Source organism: Acomys russatus, chromosome X (assembly GCF_903995435.1).
Source record: "Acomys russatus chromosome X, mAcoRus1.1, whole genome shotgun sequence".
Classification (NCBI taxonomy): Eukaryota; Metazoa; Chordata; class Mammalia; order Rodentia; family Muridae; genus Acomys; species Acomys russatus.
The window spans coordinates 24,567,243-24,592,807 of record NC_067169.1 but is presented as its reverse complement, the minus strand read 5'-3'; the positions used below and the strand labels follow the sequence as shown (position 1 = coordinate 24,592,807).

Below are 25,565 nucleotides of genomic sequence, written 5' to 3'. Positions count from 1 at the left end.
GACAACATGCACGCAGGGTCAAAACAGACTATGTGCCAGTACTCTAACCAGGTATTGAACACAACTAATCACTACTAACAAGGACACTACTTGCATTTGATACCTTCAGGGGAAAAAGACAGTTTTTTTTTTCAAATGGAAACTCAATGGGATTATCCACTCTATTCTAGAGCAAGCTGAATAGAAGAATAGTTGGCCAAAACAAAAGAGACATCATTAGACTTTAAACCCTAGAATCTTTTTTTTTGAATAGTTATGTTTTTTCACCTTGTCCTTTTAGAATTTAGTAGGTTTTTTTTTAAATAAATCTTTTATGAGAAATCGCCAGACTGAATCCCAAAGTGGTTGTACAAATTTTCATACTCCTGTGCAATGGAAGTGTTCCCCTTTGTCCACATCCTTGTCAACATGTGCTGTTTTTTGAGTTTTTGGGTTTTTTTTTAATTTTTATTAATTTATTCTTGTTACATCTCAATGTTTTTCCCATCCCTTGTATCCTCCCATTCTTCCATCCCCCCTGCCCATTTTTCCATTATTCCCCTCCCCTATGACTGTTCCTGAGGGGGATTACCTCCTTCTGTATATGCTTATAGGGTATCAAGTCTCTTCTTGGCAACCTGCTGTCCTTCCTCTGAGTGCCACCAGGTCTCCCCCTCCAGGGGACATGGTCAAATGTGAGGCACCAGGAATTTAGTAGGTTTTAAGATTTTATTTTTATGTGTTGGGGGTCTTGAGTGAGTACTCTAGTTGGAAAGAGTTGCAGTGATGTTTTTATCCACTGTGTAAAGATTATCCTTGTATTATTTAAGCAATGATTTCCTTATCCAGAGACCTGATAACAGGCCAGAGTTTTGCATTATTATTATTATGAAGTGTCCCCTGTCTTAGTAACCTGTAAACATTGTTCTCCACCACATTCTAATTGGCTAAATAAAGAATTGGGGAGCCAACTGCTGGGCAGAAGAAAACAAGACAGAACTTCTGAGCTGAGGGAGAGTGTCTCAGGTGGAGAACAGAGGGAAAGAGTGCCTTGGGAACATAGATGAAGAATAACCAGCCAAGTCAAGATTAAGATGGCAGGTAATGGGCCACCTGGCTTGGAAGTAGGCCAGACCAGTATTATTCAGTAGGAAGAGCTGAGTATTTCCCCAACTAGAGTGCCTGAAGCTTTTAATAATTATAAAGATCTATTAAAGAGCTAGGTGAGGTCTAGAAAAAAACATGTGTTTTAGAAGGAAGGATCTCAGAAACTATAGCAAAGGGGAAAGCCATAATCTACTTATACTGGTTGAAGAATCCTTCTAAATTGAGATATAAAATAAATTAATTATTGCCTTAAGCTTTCTCACATATGAGAAGGGTATTAGGTACTCTTGTCCTTTAAGACTACATCATGTCTTGGCTCTGGCTCTTTGCTCATAATGTGCCATTTATCTCTGGTGGCCATGGAAACAGAAGATTATTTAAAGCCACTCCCTTACACGTGACAGTCACTAGCATTTGGGCTTCATAGAAGAGATAAAAAGGCAAGTACTTTATATTAACTACGTAGTTTTATTAAGAACTTTCCATTTCACAAGACAAAGAAGGCCAAAGAATCCACTGACATAGACTCAGCTATTTGTTGACATCATTTCCATTTGAACAAATCCTGCTGGGTACCTTAAATGCAGGACATGTTTGTTTCTCCATGATGGCTGGGAAGCCTGTACTTACACTTATAACTGTGTACTTTCTTGTAGTTGAGTATGTGAAATAGACTTTATGTTCTCCTATCCATACGGTGGGGGATATGCCTGTGTAGATCACTTTGGCAGGGTCACGAACCCCAGATGGGTCAATCCTGCTAACGTGTATAAATGAGTCTCCAATAAAGCAAAGCACAGGAGGGGAATAGAACTTGTGAATGAGACAAGAATTGGTTAGGTAGACACTGTTCGAAACTGAAATACCTGCCTAACGGATCTTCTTTTACTGAAGGTTATTCATCTTTTCTGTGACTCCCTTTCTTGTCAACATTTTCTACTACTTGGGTGAAATTTATGATCTTGGCATCTTTCAAATGGATCATCTCTTTGATACCCAAAGGTAAACAAATTAAAATAAATTACATGGAGGTTTTCAAATATGGTCTTTATGCAAAACATGCATCTACTTATTGGGATTCATACATAGGCAGAACCAGATCCTCCCAGGCTATCTCAGTTTTCTGGCTTAACACTATTCTCCATTCTGTTTTAAGTTACATTTCAAACCCACTGCTCCTATAGTCTATGGCCTCAGATATGCCTCATCAAAGAAGACAGTGTGTGAGCAGGATATTAACTCAGACCACCATCAATTAAAACCCCATCTTGTTGATGTAACTTTACAAGGACTACAGCTAATATTTTCTTAAAATTAGAAAGCACATTACACATAGACTGTCAAGGAGTAGGTAACTCAAAGAGTATTTTTCATGGCAAAGATCTCCTGTGTTTAGGGCCCTCAATATTTCTGATTAGGCAGTGGAAATGAAAATTTTCAAGTGCCTATGACTATAAACATTACCTCCTTGCTTACTTCTAAAGAAACCCACTACATGTATTTTTTGTTTCTATCTAATTGTGTCATTGTGAGTATGTCTGTTTGTCTGTCTCTCTCTCTGTCTCCTTGTCTCTGTCTCTACCTCTCGCCCCTCTCTCTGTGTGTATGTGTGTGTGTGTGTGTGTGTGTGTGTGTGTGTGTGTGTGTGTGTGTATGACTGCATTTTCAGATATATTAAAATATAAATACTTTGTGTATGGAATTTTGTTTTAATTGCTTATAGCATGTGTACCCTTTCTCATTTTGCTTGTTCTATCACAGATATCAGCTTCCAATAGTTATACTCTCCTACTTATGACTCTTATTTATGATAATATAATATTTATGCACTACAAACACAGCAGAATTGAATATCACTTTACAGATGATATTACCAGTTTGTTAGAAATATTAATTCCAAGTATTAGAATTCTTAGTTAACAAATACGCACATTGTAACACTTGGCAGATACAGGAAGATTGCTAAGTAGAACAACATGCCAAGGTTGTTGCTGAAATTGTCATAGATTTCTAAGCCTCTAATATTCTTACTTGTAGTATGTTTGATAGATACAGTGAACTTGATAAATAAAATGACTTTTAGAGATTTCTTTTTTTACATTTTCCTGGATTTCTAGGATCCTCATTCTTTCACTTGTAGCACGTTAAACATTAACACATAAAATCTTTAATAACAAGTATGTGACAACAGGGTCTATGTATGAGATCTTAGTGCTCGATAGACTGTGAGACATTTTGATTGTCCATCTTCCCTGGGTCCTGGTTGACTGAATAATTGTTCTATCTTGTCTTCAGATTTACATATGCAAGGGAGTGCATCTATAAACTGAGTGGGCTGCTTAGCAGCCTAACGGCTTTCCTGTTTGAAATAGTCCTTGCGTGCAGCTCATGCTGGCGCCTGTGGGAATTCAACAGCACAGTAGTGCAGTGTGTGTCCTTTGGACTATGGGACGCTTACTACCATCAAGAGGTTAATGTTTCTGGTTCCCTAAACAAGATCCTGGTGAACACTCCTATCAATTCAACTTGGACCATTCCACCTGAATTCCAGTATGCCCGGAACCTGATAGTTTGTGCCATTTTAATGAAGCCTATAGTTCTTGCTTTTAGCGCAATGGCCATTAAGATCAGCTGCATGAAAGACCCATTTGTCGAGATGCAGATATACTGCCAAAAGATGGCTGCCTTAGTTTTGTTTGCAAGTAGCCTCTTCACGTTTTCTTCTGTGGGTGTGAACTACCTGGATGATCTTTATGGACAATCTACTCTGGACTTCCCTGCTGACTTCCCTGTCCAGAAAGAAGACTTGAAATGCAAACACCTTACAGCAGTATTCCCAGTAGGGCTCCTGATAGCCAACATATCACTCCTTGGTGTGATCATGTTACTTTCTGATATAATCTATTTGAAACAAGAAAGTCAGGTGAAGGCCAAGTGTGCTTCCAAAGTGGCCTCTCAAGAAGCCTGAAGTGAGGACTCCTTTATTTGCAACATCTGTTAAAAGGTTCCTTGAACAAAATGTCTTATTCATGGACAAAAGTCATGTAGTCCTCAACTCATTCTGAATAAATGTCTTTGAAGTAAAGCACCAACTTTGTTCTCCCTTTATGTGAAAACCTACTTTATACTCTGTCTCATGTATTCTTCCCTTTAAATGTTTTCACATCTAAACTCCGATGGCTGTGATGAGGTGCTCATTATTTGCCAACAAGCAGTAGCAGGAAAATGTACTGGTGAATCTTTTGTTGTAAATACAACACAATAAACACTGTGTGAAAGTATTTCATAGTGATGCTGACACCTAAACAAAGGAAACAACCACATTCTTGTATGGAGACCCTTAGGTACTTCCACATGAGTGTAAAGATGGACTACCTAGTGTTGGCCCTGTGAAAAGAATGTGCCATTTCCTGGATGCTTGTGAATATCACAGATGTCCAAGGATATCCAGTGTGTTCTGATTGAACAAGTGTATAGATATCAGTGGGCAGGTTCTTCTGTAACTCTTCTTGTATTAGCTTCAGGAATAACTGTGGTCCAAATGACATTTATTTTGTGGCAAACATAATTGCTTACTGGCCCTTTTTCCTCACACTAAATATGCCAAATTGATTCATAAGTCCCCATAGATTAAAAGCCATTATATTTGAAAAACTAATTTATCATAGTTCTAAACTTATCCAATATCTTACCAGTCCCACATCTCTTACTTAGGTCCAGGACTATATTGTGACTGAGTTTAGTTTATCAACTGTGAGAACTTGGGCAATCATAAACTGATTTACATACTTCTAACATAAAATGACACAGCAAATATTTCCAATATACAAGTAGGGAAGGAGACACTGCAAGGGAAAAGATAAAAGAAAAAATGCCTAATTCCATGAGGGAAAACTCTGCATGCAGTATCTCCATACCTCTCATATACTAATATGAAGTAGCTATTAGTCTTCAAATGGCCTTTACCAGTGCCAGCAGCAGTAAGCATTCTCTTTCTTGAGCAGTCTGTACTACACGCATGCAGCTTTACATGAGAGGTAAATTATGTTTCTGGTATTCTTTTTTGACTATTTGAAAGTATTTTTACACATATTTTCTTAATTTATTCATATTGCATCTCAATTGTCATCCCATCCCTTGTACCCTCCCATTTCTGCCTCCCTTTCATTTTCCCCTCACTCGCCTCCTCTATGACTGTGACTGAGGGGGACCTCCTCCATCTGTATATGCTCATAGGGTATCAAGCCTCTTGGTAGCCTGCTAGCCTTCCTTAGAGTGCCACCAGGCCTCCCCATGCAGGGGACATATTCAAATATTGGGCACCAGAGTTCATGTGAAAGTCAGACCCCACTCTCCAGTCAACTGTGGAGAATGTCTTGTCCATTGGCTAGATCTGGGTAGGGGTTTGATGCTCACTGCACATATTGTCTTTGGTTGGTGCCATAGTTTGAGCAGAACCCCTGCGCCCAGATCTGCCTCTCATCGTGTTCTTCTTGTAGGTTTCTAGGACCCTCTGGATCCTTTTATTTCCCCATTCTCCCATACTTCTCTCACCCAGAGTCCCAATATGATGTCCTCACCTCTATCCCACTTTCCTGGTAAGTGAAGACTTTCATGGGGCATGCCCCTTGGGCTAGTGTCCAGTTATAAGTTAGTATATACAATTTGAGTCTTTCTGCTTCTGGGTTAACTCACTCATTATGATCATTTCTAGTTCAATCCATTTGTCCACAAACTTCAGGAATTCCTTGTTTTTAATAGCTGAGTAGTACTCCATAGTGTAAATGTTCCACAGTTTCTTTATCCATTCTTCTACTGAGGGACACTTAGGCTGTTTCCATGTTCTGGTTATTATGAATATGGCTGCTAGGAACATGATTGTACACATTTCTTTTTTCCCCTTTAAATATTCAATCTCTTTTATTTATATAGAAACACTCTAAAATGCAAATATCTTGGCACTGCTTCATAAAATGTAACACTGGCATATAAGACTCTAATTTAAGCCCAATGTAGAAAATAAAATTCCTATGTCCCAAATAGTGACCAGGCTTTTTCACACTCTTCCACTCCCATATGCTTTGGATATAATTAAGCACACCCCAGTAGACCAGGTTTCTCTATGTAACTCACTGCGGTTTTTGTGTATCTTTATATATTATTTTCCATTCCTAGTTTTCATATTTTCAAGAGAACTTAGAAGAAAGCTTATATAACAAAATGGTTTATGCTTTAAAAATTTTTATAGACCTTATGACCAAAGAGATCGTTCAGTGGTCAAGAGCACACACTGCCCTTTCATAGGACTCAAGTTAAGTTCCCAGTGCCAACATCAGGTGACTATCACTACCTATAACTTGAGCTCCTGTGAAGGATCAGACAGCTTCTTCAACCTCTGTGGACACTTACACACCTATGGCGCGTGCCCATGCATGCTCACACATGCACACACACACACACACACACACACACACACACACACACACACACACACACATACAGAGGTTTATATAAACAAAATGATAAGGATGGATCTTTTTAAAAACATAAAAAGGACAAATTAAAAGCCACAGATATTAAAAACTTAGATGAGTGGAGATAATTTTGCGTCTGATATAATATAAACATTGGAAACATATCTATAAATATAGGATGCATACCTATAAATGCAGAAGAATCTATAAGATTTCATGATGGGTTTTTTCTTTTTTTCCCTTTTTTAAATATACTTATATTTTATTACACATGTGTAAAACAAACTACATACAGCAGGGAGAACCATGTGACAATCATGAGAATACTGAGTACTATATATGTTACGTTCATAGTGACTTGGCCATCTGCATTCGTCTCCTTTGAAGTAAGTGTTTTTCCTGTCTTGTTGGGTCTAGATCTGCGAATGAGATTCAATACCTATCTTATCTCAACTCTAATAGCATAACTTCTTTATCTTGATCTAAAACGACCTTGTCCCCTAACCAGCTAAACGTGGTTATAGAACTATATTATCTTGTCTTCAATGCCCCTCAGAGACTTAAGAAGGAATAAAACTTAAATTCCTGAGTGAACCAGCAGTGTGGGTTAGCAGTTTCCAAAATGTACAAATTGACTTAAGTCAGTTTACCTCTTGACCAGTCCCCCAATACACTGTATAACATCGGAGCCTCATCTTCAGCTTTCTGGCCTAATATTTCTGCCAGAATTGTTCACAGGGCAGGAACTTTTGAGGACTTGCTTACCCTGTGCAAACATGCTCACAGAGCAGCGAGAGAGGTAGACAGTGAGTGGGCCACTGTGACATGCACACAGGCGTGAATGCTCTGTGTTGGGAAGCTTTAAAGCTGTGGCTGGAGGTGTGTCTGCAGCTGCCTGAGAACTTGTGTCAGCCCTGGGTCTCTCCGAGGACTGGCAGGCCTGATCTACACTCTCCGTTCACCCTGGTCAGTTGGCCTGCAGGTGGTCAGAGAGGAAGACAGACGGTGCAGTTGATGCAAACACCCTTGGCTCTTGGTTTTGGATTCGTGCTCATGCTCCCGTGATTTCTGGCCGTTGCAGCTTTCTCAGAACTTGGAGGTCATTCCAAACCCAGAACCACCTCTTTTCCTGTACTAGCCATCCCAGCCTGGTATTACACTGCTCACAGTTCAGTCTCAGATACCAAGCTCCTGGTTATCACTGTCAGGAATCTGTCCAGCTGTTGGAAAGTGTGCACTCTTCCTCCACGCTCTTAGATTAGACCATCTGGATATTCTGCTTTATAGCTCTGTCTGGGATGTGTGTCCACAGCTCCCTGGTCCCCTGTGAGGGTCCTGGGTTTCTCTGTGGACTGGTAGGCCCAGACCCATGCTCTCTGTTCCCTCTGGGCCAACGGGCCCACAAATGGTCTGAGAGGAAGTCAGCGGGCACAAGTGAAGCCAATACCCTTGGTTCTGCGTTTTGGCTTTGCACTCACTCTCACCTGGACACTGGGCCCTGGGGCTTTCTCAGGACTAGCGTGCTCATCTGGCGTCAGAGCCCCCTGTTGTCCTGTGTTTTTTCTGGTCCAGTAGCTCCAGCCTGGAGATAGGCTGCCCACAGTTCAGTCTGAGTTACAAAGCTCCCGGTTAACAATGGCGGGCACCTGTCCTGCTGCTAGGAAGACTGCATCCTTCCTCTAAGTTCTTAGAGCAGGACAGACAAGCTGAGAGTGCAGCTTTAGTGCTGCAGCTGGTGGGTGAATCCAGAGCTTCCTGGTCCCCTGCGTAGCCCCTGGGTCTCTTTGTGGACCGGTGGGCCCAGAAACACGCTCTCTGTTTCCCCTGGACCTAGTATTGTCCAGATCTTCTGGACACCATGCTGATCACCTCTGTAGGTGGGACCTTGCCTGCATTCCCAGATACATGCTTGAGTGGCTAGAACCATGCGAGTTGCTTTCCAGTGTGTTCCATGTTCTCCTCCCGGTCTCTGGGTCTCTCTGTGGACCAGTGATCCCCCAAAACATGCTCTCTGTTCCCCCTGGACCTAGTATTGTCCAGATCTTTCAGACACCGTGCCAATCACCTCTTCAGGCGGGACCTTGCCTCTGTTCCCTGCTACCTGCTTGAGTGGCTGCAACCATGTCAACTGCTCTCCAAGGGGTTCCGCGCTCTCCATGCGGGCTCTGGGTCTCTCTGTGGATCGGTGGGACCCAAAACATGCTCTCTGTTCCCCCTGGACCTGGTATTGTCCAGATATTCCAGACATCGTGCCAATCATCTCTGCAGGTGGGACTGTGCCTCTGTTCCCAGGTGCCCGCTTGAGTGGCTGGAACCATGTCAGCTGCTCTCCAGGGGGTTCCGTGCTCTCTATGTGGGCTCTGGGTCTCTCTGCGAACTGGTGGGCCCAGAAACACATTCTCTGTTTGTCCTGGAGCTAGTATTATTCAGATTTTCCAGAAACCACACCAATAACCTCTGCAGGTGGGGCCTTGCCTGTGTCCAAGGAACTACTTCTAAACAGGTCCACAATGTTATTTTCCTATTAATTTTCCTCTTTATTTCAGGTCAGTGTGTTAAAAGGGAGGTAGAAGCATTTATAAACCCTCAATAAAGTAGGTTTTGAAGAATCTAAGCTAATAGGTGGTTCTCAGCCATGGATTATGCACAGTGGTAAATTCTCTCCTAATGTAGTACTGGAATCAGCAACTTTTGATGGACTGGCAATGTGGAAGGAATTTGGAGAAATATCAGCAACTGGTGTTGGGTTCTCTCCTATCTTGCTCCCTGAGGGTTTTTTTTATTATTAATTTATTCTTGTTACATCTCAATGTTTATCCCATCCCTTGTATCCTCCCATTCCTCCCCTCCCCACCATTTTCCCATTATTCCCCTCCCCTATGACTGTTCCTGAGGGGGATTACCTCCCCCTGTATATTCTCATAGGGTATCAAGTCTCTTCGTGGCTACCAGCTGTCCTTCCTCTGAGTGCCACCAGGTCTCCCCCTCCAGGGGACATGGTCAAATGTGAGGCACCATAGTACGTGAGAAAGTCATATCACACTCTCCACTCAACTGTGGAGAATATTCTGACCATTGGCTAGATCTGGGAAGGGGTTTAAAGTTTACCTCCTATATTGTCCTTGGCTGGTGCCTTAGTTTGAGAGGGAACCCTGGGCCCAAGTCTGCCTATCATATTGTTCTACTTGTAGATTTCTAGGACCCTCTGTATCCTTTTATTTTGCTATTCTCCCATGTGTCTCTCATTTAGAGTCCCAATAGGATGCCCTCCCCTCTGTCCCAGTTTCCTGGTAAGTGAAGGCTTTCGTGGGACATGTCCCTTGGCCTAGTATGCAGATATAAGTGAGTATATACCATTTGATTCTTTCTGCTTCTGGGTTAACTCACTCATTATGATCATTTCTAGCTCAACCCATTTATCCACAAATTCCGGGAATTCCTTGTTTTTAATAGCTGAGTAGTATTCCATAGTGTATATGTACCACAGTTTCTTTATCCACTCTTCTACTGAGGGACACTTAGGCTGTTTCCACGTCCTGGCTATTATGAATAAGGCTGCTATGAACATGGTGGAGCAAATTTTCTTGTTGTGTGCTGGAGCATCTTCTGGGTATATTCCAAGGAGTGGAATAGCTGGGTCTTGAGGAAGCCCTATTCCCATTTTTCTGAGATAGCACCAGATAGATTTCCAAAGTGGCTGTACTAGTTTGCATTCCCACCAGCAATGAAGGAGTGTTCCTCTCTCCCCACATCCTCGCCAGCATGTGGTGTCGCTTGAGTTTTTGATCTTAGCCATTCTGATGGGTGTAAGATGGAATCTCAGAGTTGTTTTGATTTGCATTTCCCTGATGACTAAGGAGGTTGAGCATTTCTTTAAGTGTTTCTCAGCCATTTGATACTCCTCTGTTGAGAATTCTCTGTTTAGTTCCAAGCCCCATTTCTCAATTGGGTTATTCGGTTTGGTGGTGTTTAATTTCTTGAGTTCTTTATATATTTTGGATATTAGACCTTTGTCAGATGTAGGGTTGGTGAAGATTTTTTCCCAGTCTGTAGGCTGTGGCTTTGTTCTATTGACAGTGTCTCCTGCCTTACAGAAGCTTCTCAGCCTCATGAGGTCTCATTTATTAATGGTTGACATTAAGGCCTGGGCCGTTGGTGTTCTGTTCAGGAAGCTGTCTCCTGTGCCGATATGTTCCAGGCTCTTTCCCACTTTTTCCTCTAAGTGGCTTAGTGTCTCTGGTTTTATGTTGAGGTCTTTAATCCACTTGGATTTGAGTTTTGTGCAAGGTGACAAATATGGGTCCAGTTTCATTTTTTTACACATAGACCTCCAGTTAGACCAGCACCATTTGTTGAAGATGCTATCCTTTTTCCATTGAATGGATTTGGCTTCTTTGTCAAAAATCAAGTGACCATATGTGTGTGGATTCATATCTCGGTCTTCAATTCGATTCCACTGGTCAACCAGCCTGTTGCTGTGCCAGTACCATGCTGTTTTAATTACTATTGCTTTATAGTACAGTTTGAAATCAGGTATGGAGATTCCTCCGGAGCACCTTTTATTGTACAAGATTGTTTTTAGCTAATCTGGGTTTTTTGTTTTTCCATCTGAAGTTCAAAATTGAACTTTCAATGTCTTTAAAAAATTGTGTAGGTATTTTGATAGGGATTGCATTGAATCTGTAGATTGCTTTTGGTGGGATAGCCATTTTTATTATGTTAATTCTCCTGATCCATGAGCAAGGAAGATCATGCCATTTCTCAGGTCATCTTCAATCTCTTTCTTCAGAGTTTTGAAATTTTTTTCATACAAGTCCTTCACTTGCTTAGTTAGGGTAACTCCTAGATATTTTATATTGCTTGTGGCTAATGTGAAGGGTGTGGTTTTCCTAATTTCTTCCTCTGCAAGCTTGTCATTTGTGTATAGGAAGGCTACAGACTTTTTTGAGTTAATTTTGTATCCAGCCAATTTGCTGAAGGTGTTTATCAGCTTTAGGAGTTCTCTGGTGGAATTTTGAGGGTCACTTATGTACACTATCATATCATCTGCAAAGAGGGATAATTTGACTTCCTCCTTTCCCATTTGGATACTTTTGATCTCCTTTTGTTGTCTTATTGCTCTGGCTAGAACTTCGAGTACTATATTGACGATTTATGGAGAGAGTGGGCAGCCTTGCCTTGTTCCCGATTTTAGAGGAATTTCCTTGAGTATCTCACCATTTACTTTGATTTTGGCTATTGGCTTGCTGTATATAGCCTTTATTATGTTGAGGAAAGTGCCTTGTATCCCCGATCACTCTAAAACTTTAAACATGAATGGGTGTTGAATTTTATCAAATGCTTTCTCTGCATCCAAGGAGATGATCATGTGGTTTTTTATTTTCAGTTTGTTTATATGGTGGATTACATTGATGGATTTCCGTATATTAAACCATCCCTGCATGCCTGGAATGAAGCCTACTTGGTCATGATGAATGATATCTTTGGTCTGTTCCTGTGTTCGTTTTGCAAGTATTTTATTTAGTATTTTTGTATCTATGTTCATAAGAGAAATTGGTCTGAAATTCTCTTTCTTTGTTGAGTCTTTGTGAGGTTTAGGTATCAATGAGACTATGGCCTCATAGAATGAATTTGGTAATTTTCCATCCATTTCTATCTTTTGGAGTAGCTTGAAGAGTATCGGTATTAGCTCGCCCTTGAAGGTCTGGTAGAATTCTGCACTGAAACCATCTGGCCCTGGGCTTTTTTTGGTTGGGAGACCATCGATGATTGCTTCTATTTCTGTAGGGGAAATGGGACTATTTAGCTTGTTTATCTGTTCTTCATTCAACTTTGGTAAGTGAAATTGATCAAGAAAATCATCCATTTCCCTTAGATTTTCAAATTTTGTGGCATATATGCCTTCAAAGTAGGATCTTATGATTCTTTCAATTTCTTCAGTGTCTGTTGTTATGTCTCCCTTTTCATTTCTGATTTTGTTGATTTCAATACTGTCTCTCTGCCTTTTAGTTAGTTTGGCTAAAGGTCTGTCTATCTTGTTGATTTTCTCAAAGAACCGGCTTTTGGTTTTGTTGATTCTTTGGACTGTTTTCTTAGTTTCTAATTTGTTAATTTCAGCCCTGGGTTTGATTATTTCCAGGCATCTACTTCTCTTGGGTGTTTCTGCTTCTTTTTTTTCTAGGGCCTCCAGTTGTGTTGTTAAGATGCTTATGTGCGATGTTTCCAATTTCTTTTTAAAGGCACTTAGTGCTATGAATTTTCCTCTTAGCACTGCTTTCAATGTATCCCACAAATTTGGGTATGTTGTTTCTTCATTTTCATTGAATTTCAGAAACTCCTTGATTTCTTTCTTAATTTCTTCCCTAACCCAGGTGTCATTTAGCAGAGAGCGGTTTAGTTTCCACGTACGTGTAGGCTTTTTGTTATTTCTGTTGTTGTTGAATTGCAGCCTAAGAGCATGGTGATCTGATAGGATACAAGGTATTATTTCAATCCTCTTGTATCTATTGAGGCCTGCTTTGTGACCTACAATGTGATCAATTTTGGAGAAGGTTCCATGGGGTGCAGAGAAGAAGGTGTATTCTTTCTTGTTTGGGTGAAAGGTTCTATAGATATCTGTTAGATCCATTAGACCCATGGCATTGGTTAATGATGTTATTTCTCGGCTTAGTTTCTGTTTCAATGACTTATCCTTCAGTGACAGTGGGGTGTTGAAGTCTCCCACTATTAATGTGTGGGGATCGATGTGTGGTTTAAGCTTTTTTAGGAGATCTCTTACAAATGTGGGTGCCCTTGTATTGGGAGCATAGATGTTCAGAATTGTGATGTCATCTTGGTTGACTTTACCTTTGATGAGTATGAAGTGTCCTTCCTCATCCCTTTTGATAAATTTTGGTTGAAAGTCTATTTTGTTCGATACTAAAATGGCTACACCTGCTTGCTTCTTGTCACCATTTGCTTGGAATATTTTTTTCCAACCTTTTACCCTGAGGTAATGCCTTTCATTATGGGTGAGATGTGTTTCTTGAATGCAAAAGAATGTTGGATCTTGTTTATGTACCCATTCAGTTAGTCTGTGTCTTTTTATTGGAGAATTGAGGCCACTGATGTTGAGAGATATTAATGACCAGTGACTGTTAAGAGTCTTAATTTTGATGTTGTTTCCAGTCGAGCGTTTGTGTAGTTGTGTTTTTTCCATGGGATAGTTATCTATTTCCTGGGTAGTTTTGGTTGTAGCTTGACCCTTTGGGATGGAGTTTTCCTTCTAGTACCTTCTGTAAAGCTGGGTTTGTGGATAGGTACTGTTTGAATTTGTTTTTGTCATGAAATATTTTCTTTCCTCCATCAATGGTTATTGATAATTTTGCTGGGTAAAATAGTCTGGCCTGGCATCTGTGTTCTCTTAGGGTTTGCAGGATCTCTGTCCAGGCCCTTCTGGCTTTTATGGTCTCTGCTGAGAAGTCGGGTGTAATTCTGATAGGTTTACCATTAAATGTTATTTGGCCCTTTTCCCTTGCAGCTTTTAATATTTTTTCTTTGTTCTGCAAGTTTTGTGTTTTGATTATTATGTGGCGGGCAGTTTTTCTTTTCTGGTCAATTCTATTTGGTGTTCTGTAGGCCTCTTGTATGTTTATAGGCATTTCTTTCTTTGGATTGGGGAAATTTTCTTCTATGATTTTGTTGAGAATAGTTTCTGGGCCCTGGAGTCTGATGTCTTCTCTTTCTTCAATGCCTATTATCCTCAAATTTCTTCTTTTCATTGTGTTCTTAATTTCTTGGATGTTTTGTGTCAGGAGTTTTCCAGATTTGGCATTTTCTTTAATGGTTGATTCAATATCTGTGATTGTATCTTCTAGCCCTGAGATTCGTTCTTCCATCTCTTGGATTCTGTTAGAAAAGCTCACCTCTGTGTTGCTCGCCTTCTTCTCTGAGGTCTCACGTTCTGGTTTTTCTTCTCTCTGTGTGTTTATCATTGAATCCATTTTCATTTTCAGATCTTGAACTGATTTTTTGATTTCTTTCATCTGATTTTTTGTGTATTCCTGAGTTTCTTCCATTGCCTCTTTATAGGTGTTCAGAGCTTGAACCGTTTTATTTATTTCTTTCATCTGGTTGTTCACATTTTCCTGCAATTTTTCCAGTTCCACTCTATGTGCTTCTTTTATGTCTTTCACCTGTTTGTCTGTGTCTTCCTGTATTTGATTATGAATTTTATTTGTTTCCTCCATTATCATCCTCATTACTAAGGATTTGAGGTCATTTTCTTGTATTTCCATGGTATTTGAGTCCTCTGGGTTTTTTTCTTTGGGATAGCTGGAAACTGGAGACGCCATGTTGTTTTGGGGTTTTTTGCGTATGCTTTTTCGTTGTCCTTTAGACATCTTGCCGTCTTTGTTTTTGTTGGGTAGCTTCCAGAGTTGGATGGATGGTGTCTGACAATAGATTCACTTATTTTCTCACGATATCCCTAGGCTGGGAGCTCAAAGCTTCACTGGTGTGGATGTTAGGATTTTAGCCCTGTTGTTCTGGTCTCTCACAGCCAGTGATCTTCAGCCCCTCTGTGCTGTGGATCCTGCAATTGTTCTGGGTCTGTGAATGAGCGTTGGGTCAGGCCAAGGTATCCACAGTCTTCTGTGTTCCCTGCCAAGTCCAGCCAGGAACACTGGGCCCGAACCACGGGCTGAACTCAGCTAGATTCTCAGGGCCTGAACCATCTGCCGAGCTCAGCTAGGGATTCTGGGCCCAAAATGAGCACAGGGTCCAGCCAAAATTTTTGGGCTGGGACTACGCACCAAGCTCCGCTAGGGCCTTTTGGCCCAAAGTGCATGCTGTGGTCAGTTATTGACTCAGGGCCCGAACTGACTACCAATCTCAGCCAGGAACTCTGGATTCAAACTGCACACTGTGTCCAACCAGAGTCTTAGAGCTTGTGGAACCGAGAGCTCTGTCCAGCCTGTACCACAGCAGGAGAACTGTGGCTGCTCTGAGTTAGTGCCTGTGTTTCAACCAAGTGCTCTGCCCAGTCTGTGTCACCGCAGGGGAGCTGCTGCTGTGCTGAGGTGGTGCCTAGGATGGAACTGCGCACTCCACCAAGCCTGCGCCACAGCAGGAGACCTGTGGCTGCTCTGAGTTAGCGCCAATGGTGGAACCAAGTGCTCTGTCCAGACTGTGTCACTGCAGGGGAGCTGCCGCTGAGCTGAGGTGGTGCCTAGGGTGGAACTGAGTGCTTGGCCAAGCCTGCGCCACAGCAGGAGAACTGCGGCTGCTCTGAGTTAGCGCCTGTGGTTCAACCAAGTGCTCCGCCCAGACTGTGTCACCGAAGGGGAGCTGCCACTGAGCTGAGGTGCTGCCTAGCATGGAGCTGCACACTCAACAAAGCCTGCGCCACAGCAGGGGAGCTGTGGCCGAAGCTGAGTTAGTGCCTCGGGCAGAATTGCTTGCTGGGCTGGGCCAGTACCCGGGACTCTGGGGCCGAACTGTCTGCCGAGACCAGTCTGGGTCCGAAGGCTCCACGGGACCCAAATTCTGCCCCGAGTCCCCTCTCCCACAGCAACTCCCACCAGCCACCACACTGATCGCCTCCACCGGAAGGCTATGAGCTGCAAACCTCAGCCGCCGCTGCTGGTGCCGCTGGTGCTGCTGCCTCTGCTGCTCCAATCAGAGAAAATCCACGCTCCTCCCATATGCAGGGGCACGCAGGTCCTCCGCACCCTGGTCCCTCCGAACCGTGGAGCAGTCCCGCTGCGGTGATGTTCGGACCTCGGTGTTCCTGGCTCAGAAATCTGTGCAATTCCCTGAATTGTTCACTGGAGCCTCCAAACACAGTCCACACTGCTCGCCGCCATCTTGAAAAACCCCTCCCTGAGGGGTTTTATGGCTTCATATATTCTGTTTTAAAAAAGTTTGGGAGAAAAGCTTGCATTCTACATTTGTTAAAGAAATGTTAAATAACTGGCCTATATACATAGATTTATTCCATAATATGGAAGAGATTACTATCGGCTATGCTGGAAGATGATCAACAATCTCAGTAGTTGTCGTGGAGGCAGGAAGCCATGAACATAGAATAAGATAATATAAAAAGGGAGATAAATGTTGCAAAAGATCAATTGCATGGTAAACGGCTTTATGCTGACCTACAAGACCAAATCCAATCTAACTGTGCCATAATTGAACAATATAGTGTAGCATCCTTAAGATCTTGACAGATGGTTGAGGAGCTGGGGGGGAAATCCACCGCATTTACACACATAATACAGGGTTCTGTGGAAAGCTTTACAAAATTCTGACAGAGATTGGGTTCAGCTGTAATAAAGACATGTCAGACCCTGAAACCAGAGAGTTGTCGATAGAGATCTTGGCAGCTGCAAATGCAAATAATCAATGTAAGAGAGCAATTTGAGCATTGAAATCACAAGGAACCCCAATAGACTAATGCATAAGCAATACAACTGGTTTTGGTTTCAGGAGCATCATGCCAATACCATAGGTTAAGTCAATTCTGAACTCTCAGCAATCAAAATGGCTAGTGTTTTATTGTGGTGGATTTGGCCATTTCCAAAGAAATTGTAAGGCTAGACAACTTAGAGTTCAAAATTTAGCGCTCAAGATGCATTGACTCTGGTGAAAATGGTATTCGTAGAAGAGAACAAGCAGTTTCTGACTGGAATAGAACACAAACGTTAACAGGGTATTTTAGCTGTTGTGGAAAGAGCAAACAGTGGTTTAACGATTGGGTTTCCAAGAGAAACACACAATGTAAACTCTTGCCATCAGGAAATGAACAAAGGGACCTGCCAGCTCGAGGGCCCACAACAAACAATTCAAGCCATCTTCATTTTTGTCATCCAGGAAGTACCAAGTGGGCAAGAAAAAAAAAAACTAAGTGTTTCTGATATTATACATGCTACAAAAGGATGTACAGCTTTGAATCTGGAGACAGATACACCCCTTGTATTACCCCCAAAAGTTAAATGTTACAAGTTAACCATTCACTGGTGCATATCTTCCTTTGCCTTCGAGGACAATAGGAATAATCTTGGGAAGAACGGGATTAACTTCTCAAGGTTTTATTTTATTGTAGATTGGGATTGCAAAGAGGAAATTAATATTATGGCATATGTATGCAGGAGGCTTCCAATAATGCAGGATATAGAACTGCTCAACTTTTACTGACTCTTTACATCAAAGGCTACGTCACTCCAGTAGAAAGAACAGGGGCTTTAGGAGTATTGGTAAAGATGTGTTTTAGTAAACATTGGTTAACAATCAGAGACACACATTAATGGTACAAATGAATGGTGTTGAAAGATAACATTTGGTGGAAACTGGAGCTGACACAAGTATACTCTCCCAAAAGTCCTGGAATCCAGATTGTCCATTTCAAAAATTTTACATATAGTTCCTAGGAATTGGGAAATTATCACGAATTAGACAAAATGCCCAATGATTTAATTGTGTGGGACCAGAAGCTCGAACAGGGATGTTAGGACCTTCTGTGGATGATAAACCCACAAATTTATGGGGAAGTAATATATTACAACAATAGCATATTCAAAGTAATATTCCTGCAATTCAAGGTTTTATTTTATTGTAAATTGGGATTGAGATTTATTTTATTGTAGATTGAGATATGGTAGCTCCTCCTAAGAAAGTTATTACGATAGGTGATTAAGCAATCATAAGTTGTGCTCATTGCTCAAACACAGGACATCACAGGGATTGAGTTTACAACATTATAAAAGGGTCTACTGTTGACATACCAAATGCTGTGCCCCCAAAATGGTTATCAAACTTGGAGAGCCCTAGGTGAAAGGGGTTGGCACAGTACAGAGCACAGGTGGGTCTGGCCTTGGGTCATCCAATGTCCTGGCCCATGGAAGATGGGTGTCCAGTCCCCAGAGTCTGGACCTGAACCTGCCTGTGAACTGCAGCCAGGCTCTATAGCATGAACTTGGTAACTGGCACTGAACTTTGGGAGGTGAAGCACCAGATCTGCTGCCCTGGGGAAATCTCAGGGGAACGAGTGGATCCGAACTCAGACTTCCCCAAGACCTGCCCCTAGCCAGTCCAATGAAAGCCCCAGGTGCAACACTGGGGCCCAGGCAGATGTGGACACATTATCCAGCCACAGCTGCATGGTCTGAACAGATTTGGCAGAAACCTAACTACCTGCCCCAGTGGACTGTTCCTACACATTTGGACTCAAGTGCCAGGTCACGCTGGAGAGATGTGGAGCAAGGGGGACATTCCTCCGTTGCTGGTGGGTATACATACTTGTACAACCACTTTGAACTGGTGGTTTCTCAGAAAAATTAAGAATATATCTACCTCAAGGCCCAGCTAAACGTCTCCTAGGTATATAACCAAATTTTTGTCCTCCATACCACAAGGACATCTCCATACTAACCAGAAAATTGAAACAACCTAGATGTTTCTCAAGTGAAAAATAGATAAAGTAATACAATATTCTTTTTACAATGGAATATTACTCAACTATTAAAAGTAATGACATCATTTTCAATCTCTTTCTTCAGAGATTAAACTTTTTTTTTTTCAAACAAGTCCTTCACTTGCTTGGTTAGAGTTACTCCTAGATATTTTATGTTGCTTATGGCTATCGTGAAGGGTGTAGTTTTCCTAATTTCTTCCTCTGCTTGATTGTCATTTGTATATAGGAAGGCTACTGACTTTTTTGAGTTAATTTTGTATCCAGCCAATTTGCTGAAGGTCTTTATAGGAGGTCTCTGGTGGAATTTTGTGGGTCACTTATGTACACTACCATATCATCTGCAAGTAGAGATAATTTGACTTCCCCCTTTCCATTTGGATCCCCTTGATCTCCTTTTGTTGTCTTATTGCTCTGGCTACAATGGTAAGAACTATTATGAAGAGATATGGAGAAAGTGGGGAGCCTTATTTGGTCCCTGATTTTAGAGGAATTTCATTGAGTATCTCTCCATTTAACTTGATGTTGGCTATTGGCTTGCTGTATATAGCCTTTATTACATATAGGTATGTGCCTTGTATTCTCGATCTCTCCAAAGTTTTAAACATGAATGGGTGTTACATTTTATCAAATGTTTTTTCTGTGTTCAGACTGGGAAAAAGAGCTTTGCTAACCCTACATCTGACAAAGGTCTAATATCCAAAATATATAAGGAACTAAAGAAATCAAACACCACCAAACCAAATAACCCAATTGAGAAATAGAGCTCAGACTAAACAGAGAATTCTCAACAGAGGAATATCGAATGGTTGAGAAACACTTAAAGAAATGCTGAATGTTTTTAATCATAAGAGAAATGTAGATCAAAACAACTCTGAGATTCAATCTTACAACCATCAGAATGGCTAAGATCAAAAATTCAAGTGACACCACATGCTGTTGAGGATGTGGAGAAAGTGAAAGAATGGATAAAGAAACTGTGGTATATTTATACTATGGAATACTACTCAACTATTGAAAACAAAGAAACCTTGAAATTTGTGGACAAATGGATGGGACTAGAAATGATCATAATGAGTGATTTAACACAGAAGCAGAAAGACTCAAATGGTATATACGCACTTGTAATTGGGCACTAGCCCAAAAGGCATGTTCCACGAAAGTCTTCACTTACCAGGAGATTGGGGCAGATGTGAGGACATCCTATTGAGACTCTAGGTAAGAGAGATATAGGAGATAGGGAAATAGAAGGACCCAGAGGGTCCTAGAAATCTTCAAGAAGAGCATCGTGATGGGAGGATTGGGGACCAGGCGGGTGTGCACAAACTATTGCACTAACCAAGGACAAGACAAGTAGTAAACATCGAATCCCTACTCTGATCTACCCAATGGACAGGACATTCTCCACAGTTATGTGGAGAGTGGGGACTGACTCTGACATGGACTCTGGTGCTCCATATTTGACCGCCTCCCCATGACCACCTCCCCTTGGTGGGGAGGCCTGATGGCACTCAAAGAAAGAATAAGCAGGCTACTAAGATGAGACTTGATAGCCTGTGACCATATAGTGGGGGAGGAGGTCCCTCTCAGTCTTAGACCTAAGGGAGGGGAATACGGTGAATGTGGCAGGGAGGGGGGAATGAAAGGATACAAGTGATGGAATGACAATTGAGTTGTAATCTGAATAAACAAATAAAATTTTAAAAAACAATGACAGTACAAAATTGCAGATGATGAAATAGAACTATGGATCATCCAGACCCAGAAAGTAACATGTTATATAGTCAGTGATGAGTGGATTTTAGACATAAAGTACTGGATGTACATGGTGCAATCTACAGGATCAAACCAGCAATTTAAAAAAGTGGGCCCAAGGGAGGCTGCTTGACTCTCACTTAGAGGGGGAAATAGAATATGTCACAGACAAGAGAACAAGTCTTTGAGGCTTTTCTTGACAAAGTCCCAGAGACCTCAAACTGTCTACCATGATCTCTAGACATCCAGAACTGCTGTTGATGCATTCCTTGACAAAGTTTCAGCAATCTCCGGTTGATCACCACTGCCCTTAAATATTATGTATGATCCAGGTGTAATTTTGTCTAAATATGTGGCTTTTCTCCTAAAACTCTATTTTTCTCTTTCTTCTCAGCCATGAGGACATTCATATGGGGAAAACCTTTTCCCATAGATAATGTTGAAAGAGAGCATCTGACCAAAGGCTTGAGACAATGATAGAGGTTTTTGCTCTGACTGAGCACCTATCAAGAAACTACATGAAAGAAAGTTAGGACCTTGATATAACAGTAACTTGCTAGATATCATTGCCAGTAGAAAAGTTTCTTTAGAATCTACATTGAAAGCAATAGAATGTGCGCTTAGAACACAGTGCTTTACAGGTATTTTTCAATAAAGGACGCCTTGGCAGTTAGGCTAGGCTTGGATAGCATACCTGTTGGTTTGGGGCTGGGAGCAAGTCAAGTTTTTTTTCTTTACAAGAGAACATTTATGTTGCCATTATAATCTTTTAAACATAATGACCTTAGCCCGTGGAAATATATGATCAAACTTTCTTGAGTATTGCTTAAGAAATAATCATCAGAAGCCAGATCCAAGAAGGCTGCACCAATCGCAAATTGTTTTAGCATAATAGGACAACCAGGACTGCATAATGAACTAAAGACCAAACTGAGATCTACAAAACACCAGTGCTGCTGTTTCCTGGGAGAGAGGGAGCTACATTATTTGGATCACGGGCGGGTCTGACACCTGACCAGATAGGTAATCCAAAGAAAAATTTGGGGGCAGCTCACATTAGCCTCCATCTTGTGAAAGATTGTGCTACATTGTATAGCTTCGGGCTTTCACCACCAGTCTACTGCTGGCTGGATCTGGGATGGTGAGTAGAGAGGAAGTTGGGTCCCGGCACCAGACACAATCCAAATTATCTGCCTTCTGGGAAAGAGTGTGGGCCACCCAAGCACCTCTGGGCCCTGATCTCTCTCAGGCACCCAGCTTCTGGCTGGTCTAGCCCAGATGGGCCACAGAGCAGATAGGCAGAGCCCTGCCATCTCAAAAAGAACTGTAGGGAAATTGAGCAGCTTTGGGCTTAGAAACCTATCAGCCCATTCCTCCCTCTCCTGCCTGAACCAATTTGGATACAACCAAGGAAGCCAGATGAGTTGAGCTGGGTGGAGGCTCTAGAACCTCCTTACCGACATCCCAAGGAGGCTTCTGGAGAGACTTAACAAACAATCTTTGCCTTGGAGCTCTATTTACTTGCACCCAACCTGCCTGGACAATGTAGGACACAGACGGCAACCTCAATGGAGGAACCTCTAGGTCTGATAACACCAGAGAAAACCAGGTGCCGAGAGGACATCACAAGAAGACTAGCAACAAAACTTAGTGCCATATAACAACACCGGAAACAAGTGATCCTAATACAGCAAGCACTGGAGATATTAGCACACATGAGAAGACCTTAAATCTGAGGTGATGAAAATGATAGAATCTTTGTAAGAGGAAAATAAATCACTCAAAGAAACAAAGGAAAATACATCCATACAGAAGAAATAACTGAATGAATTCTACAAAGAATTACAGGAAAATTCAATCAGATAGGAGAAAGAAATGAATAGGACTATTCAAGACCTAAATAGGGAATTAAAAGTAAAAAAGAAACAAACACACAAAAAAAACCAAAAACCAAACCACACAAAACAAAAAAAAAACCACAAGCTGAGGCAATCTTAGAATTGAAAACCATAGGGAAGAAAGCAGGAACTACAAACACAAGGAAGATGAACTAAATACAAGAGATGGAAGAGAGAATCTCAAGTGTGGAAGATGTAATCCAGGATATTGATACTTCAAAGAAAATGTTAAAACTAAAAAGTTCCTGACACAAAACTCCAGTGAAATCTGGGACACTATAAAAAGACCAAGACTGGGAATAATAGGAATCGAAGAAGGAGAAGATTACAAGGTCCAAGACCCAGAAAACGTATTGAGCAAAATCATAGAAGTAACTTCCCCAACTAAAGAAAGAAATGGCCATAAACATAGAAGAAGCCTACAAAACTCCAAATAGATTCGAAAGGAAAATCCTCCCATCACATAATAATCGAAATATTAAATGTACCGAACAAAGAAAGAATATTAAAAGCTGCAAGACAAAAATTGTCAAGTCACATATACAAGCAAATGCATAAGAATTACACCCCACTTTTCAACAGAGACCATGAAAGATAGATTGGCCTGGACAGAAGTCATGCAAACATTAATAGACCACAGCAAAACTTTATCCGGCCATACTGTCAATCACCATAGATGGAGAAAACCATAAAGTCCATGACAAAACCAAGTTTAATCAGTACCTAACCACAAATGCAGCCTTACAGAGGGTACTAGAAGGAAAACTCCAACTCAAGGAGGCTAATTACACCCAGGAAAACACAGGAAATAAATAACACCACACCACAAATCTAAAATACAGAAACATGCACTCGCTATCACCACCAACATGAAATTAAAAGGAGCTAACAGCAACTGATCATTGATATCTCTTAACATCATGGGCCTAAACACCCCAGTCAAAAGATGCAGGCTGACAGGAGGGTTATGAAAGCAGGATCCATTATTCTGCTGCATAGAAGAAACACAACTCAAAAATAAAGATAAACATTACCTCAGAGTAAAGTGTTGGAAAACTGTATTCCAAGCAAACAGGCCCAAGAAGAAAGTAGGAGTAGCCGTACTAGTATCTAGTAAAACAGACTTTCAATGAAAACTAATCAAAAGGGATGGGGAAGATCACCTTATCCTCACCAAAGGGAAAATACACCAAGATGATGTGTTAATGCTGAACATCTATGCCCCAAATGCAGGAAGAACCAGTTTTGTAAAAGTTACTAAAGTTTAAATCACACATTGAGCCCCACACATTAATAGTGGGAGACTTCAACATCCCTCTCACCCCAATAGACAGATCATCAAGATAGAAACTAAATGGAGTAACAGGGAAACTAATAGACATCATGAAACTATTGACCTTAACTGATAACTACAGAATATTTCACCCAAACACAAAGTAATATGCCTTCTTTTCAGCACCTCAAGGAACCTTCTCTAAAATTAACCATATTCTAAGTCACAAACCAAACCTCAACAGATACAAGATAATAGAAATTATCCCTTGCCTCTTATTAGACCACAATGGAATAAAGCTGGAACTCAACAACAACAACAACAAAAGCCCAGTACCAGTTGGATTCAGCACAGAATTCTACCAGACATTCAGAGAAGAGATAATATCAGTTCTCTTAAAACTATCCCGCAAAATAGAATCAGAAGGAACGTTACCAAACTCATTCTATGAGGCCACAGTCACTTTGATAGATAAAATACAGAAAGACTCAACAAAGAACGAGAATTTATGACAAATGTATATTGTGATCATAGGTGCAAAAATATGGAAATCCTTCAAAGTAATCCACCATATAAAGAAACTGAAAGAAAAAACACATGATCATCCCCTTAGATGCCAAAAAAGCATTTGACAAAATCCAACACCCATTCATGCTAAATGTCCGGGAGAGAGCAAGGATACAAGGCACATGCCTAAATGTAATAAAGGCAATACACAGCCAGCCTCTAGCCAACATCAAACTAAATAGAGAGAAACTTAAGCGAACTCCACTGAAACCAGGGACAAGACAAGGCTGTCTACTCTCTCTGTATCTTTTCAATAAATTACTGAACGTCCTAGCTAGAGCAATAAGACAACTAAAGGAGATCAAGGGGATACAAATCAGAAAGGAAGAAGTCAAACTATCACTATTTACTGATGATATGATAGTAAGCATAAGTGACCCCAAAAATTCTATCATGGAACTCATATAGCTAGTAAATACCTTTGGTAAAGTGGCTGGTTACAAAATCAACTCAAAGAAAACCAGTAGCCCTCCTGTATACAGATAACAAACAGGCTGAGAAAGAAGTGAAAGAAGCTACATCCGTCACAATAGCCACAAGTAAGACAAAGTACCTTGGTGTAACTTTAACCAAGAAAGTGAGAGATTTTTATGAAAAAACTTCAAATCTCTGTATAAATAATTTGAAGGAGATTTCAAAAGATGGAAAGACATCCCATGTTCATGGATCGGGAGAATCAGCATAGTAAAAATGGGCATCTCACCCAAAGAAATCTATGGAATAAATGCAATTCCCTTCAAGGTACCCACACAATTCTTCACCAGCCTTCAAAAATCAATTTTCATCTCCATATGAGAAACAAACAAACAAACAAACAAACAAAAACCCAGAATAGCAAAAACAATCCTGTACAATAAAAGATCTTCTGGAGGAATTTCCATCTCAGATCTCAAGCTGTACTGTACAGCAACAGTAATAAAAACAGCATAGTCCTGGCATAGAAATAGGCTGGTTGATCAATGGAATCGAATCAGAGACCCAGATATAAACACACATACCTATGGACACTTGATTTTTGACAAACAAGCCAAACTCATACAAGGGGAAAAAGATAGCATCTTCAA

At 41.0% G+C, this 25,565-nt stretch overlaps 1 protein-coding gene across 1 annotated transcript; it reads left to right on the top strand.

Annotated features, from left to right (window-relative positions):
* Nucleotides 1-3,370: 3,370 nt before the first annotated feature.
* LOC127185188 (uncharacterized) lies at nucleotides 3,371-4,054 on the top strand (the record flags this gene model as incomplete). The annotated part of the gene is made up of 1 exon (XM_051141756.1): nucleotides 3,371-4,054. A coding segment is annotated over one exon (684 nt), but the record flags the coding sequence as incomplete, so codon positions are not given.
* Nucleotides 4,055-25,565: the final 21,511 nt, after the last annotated feature.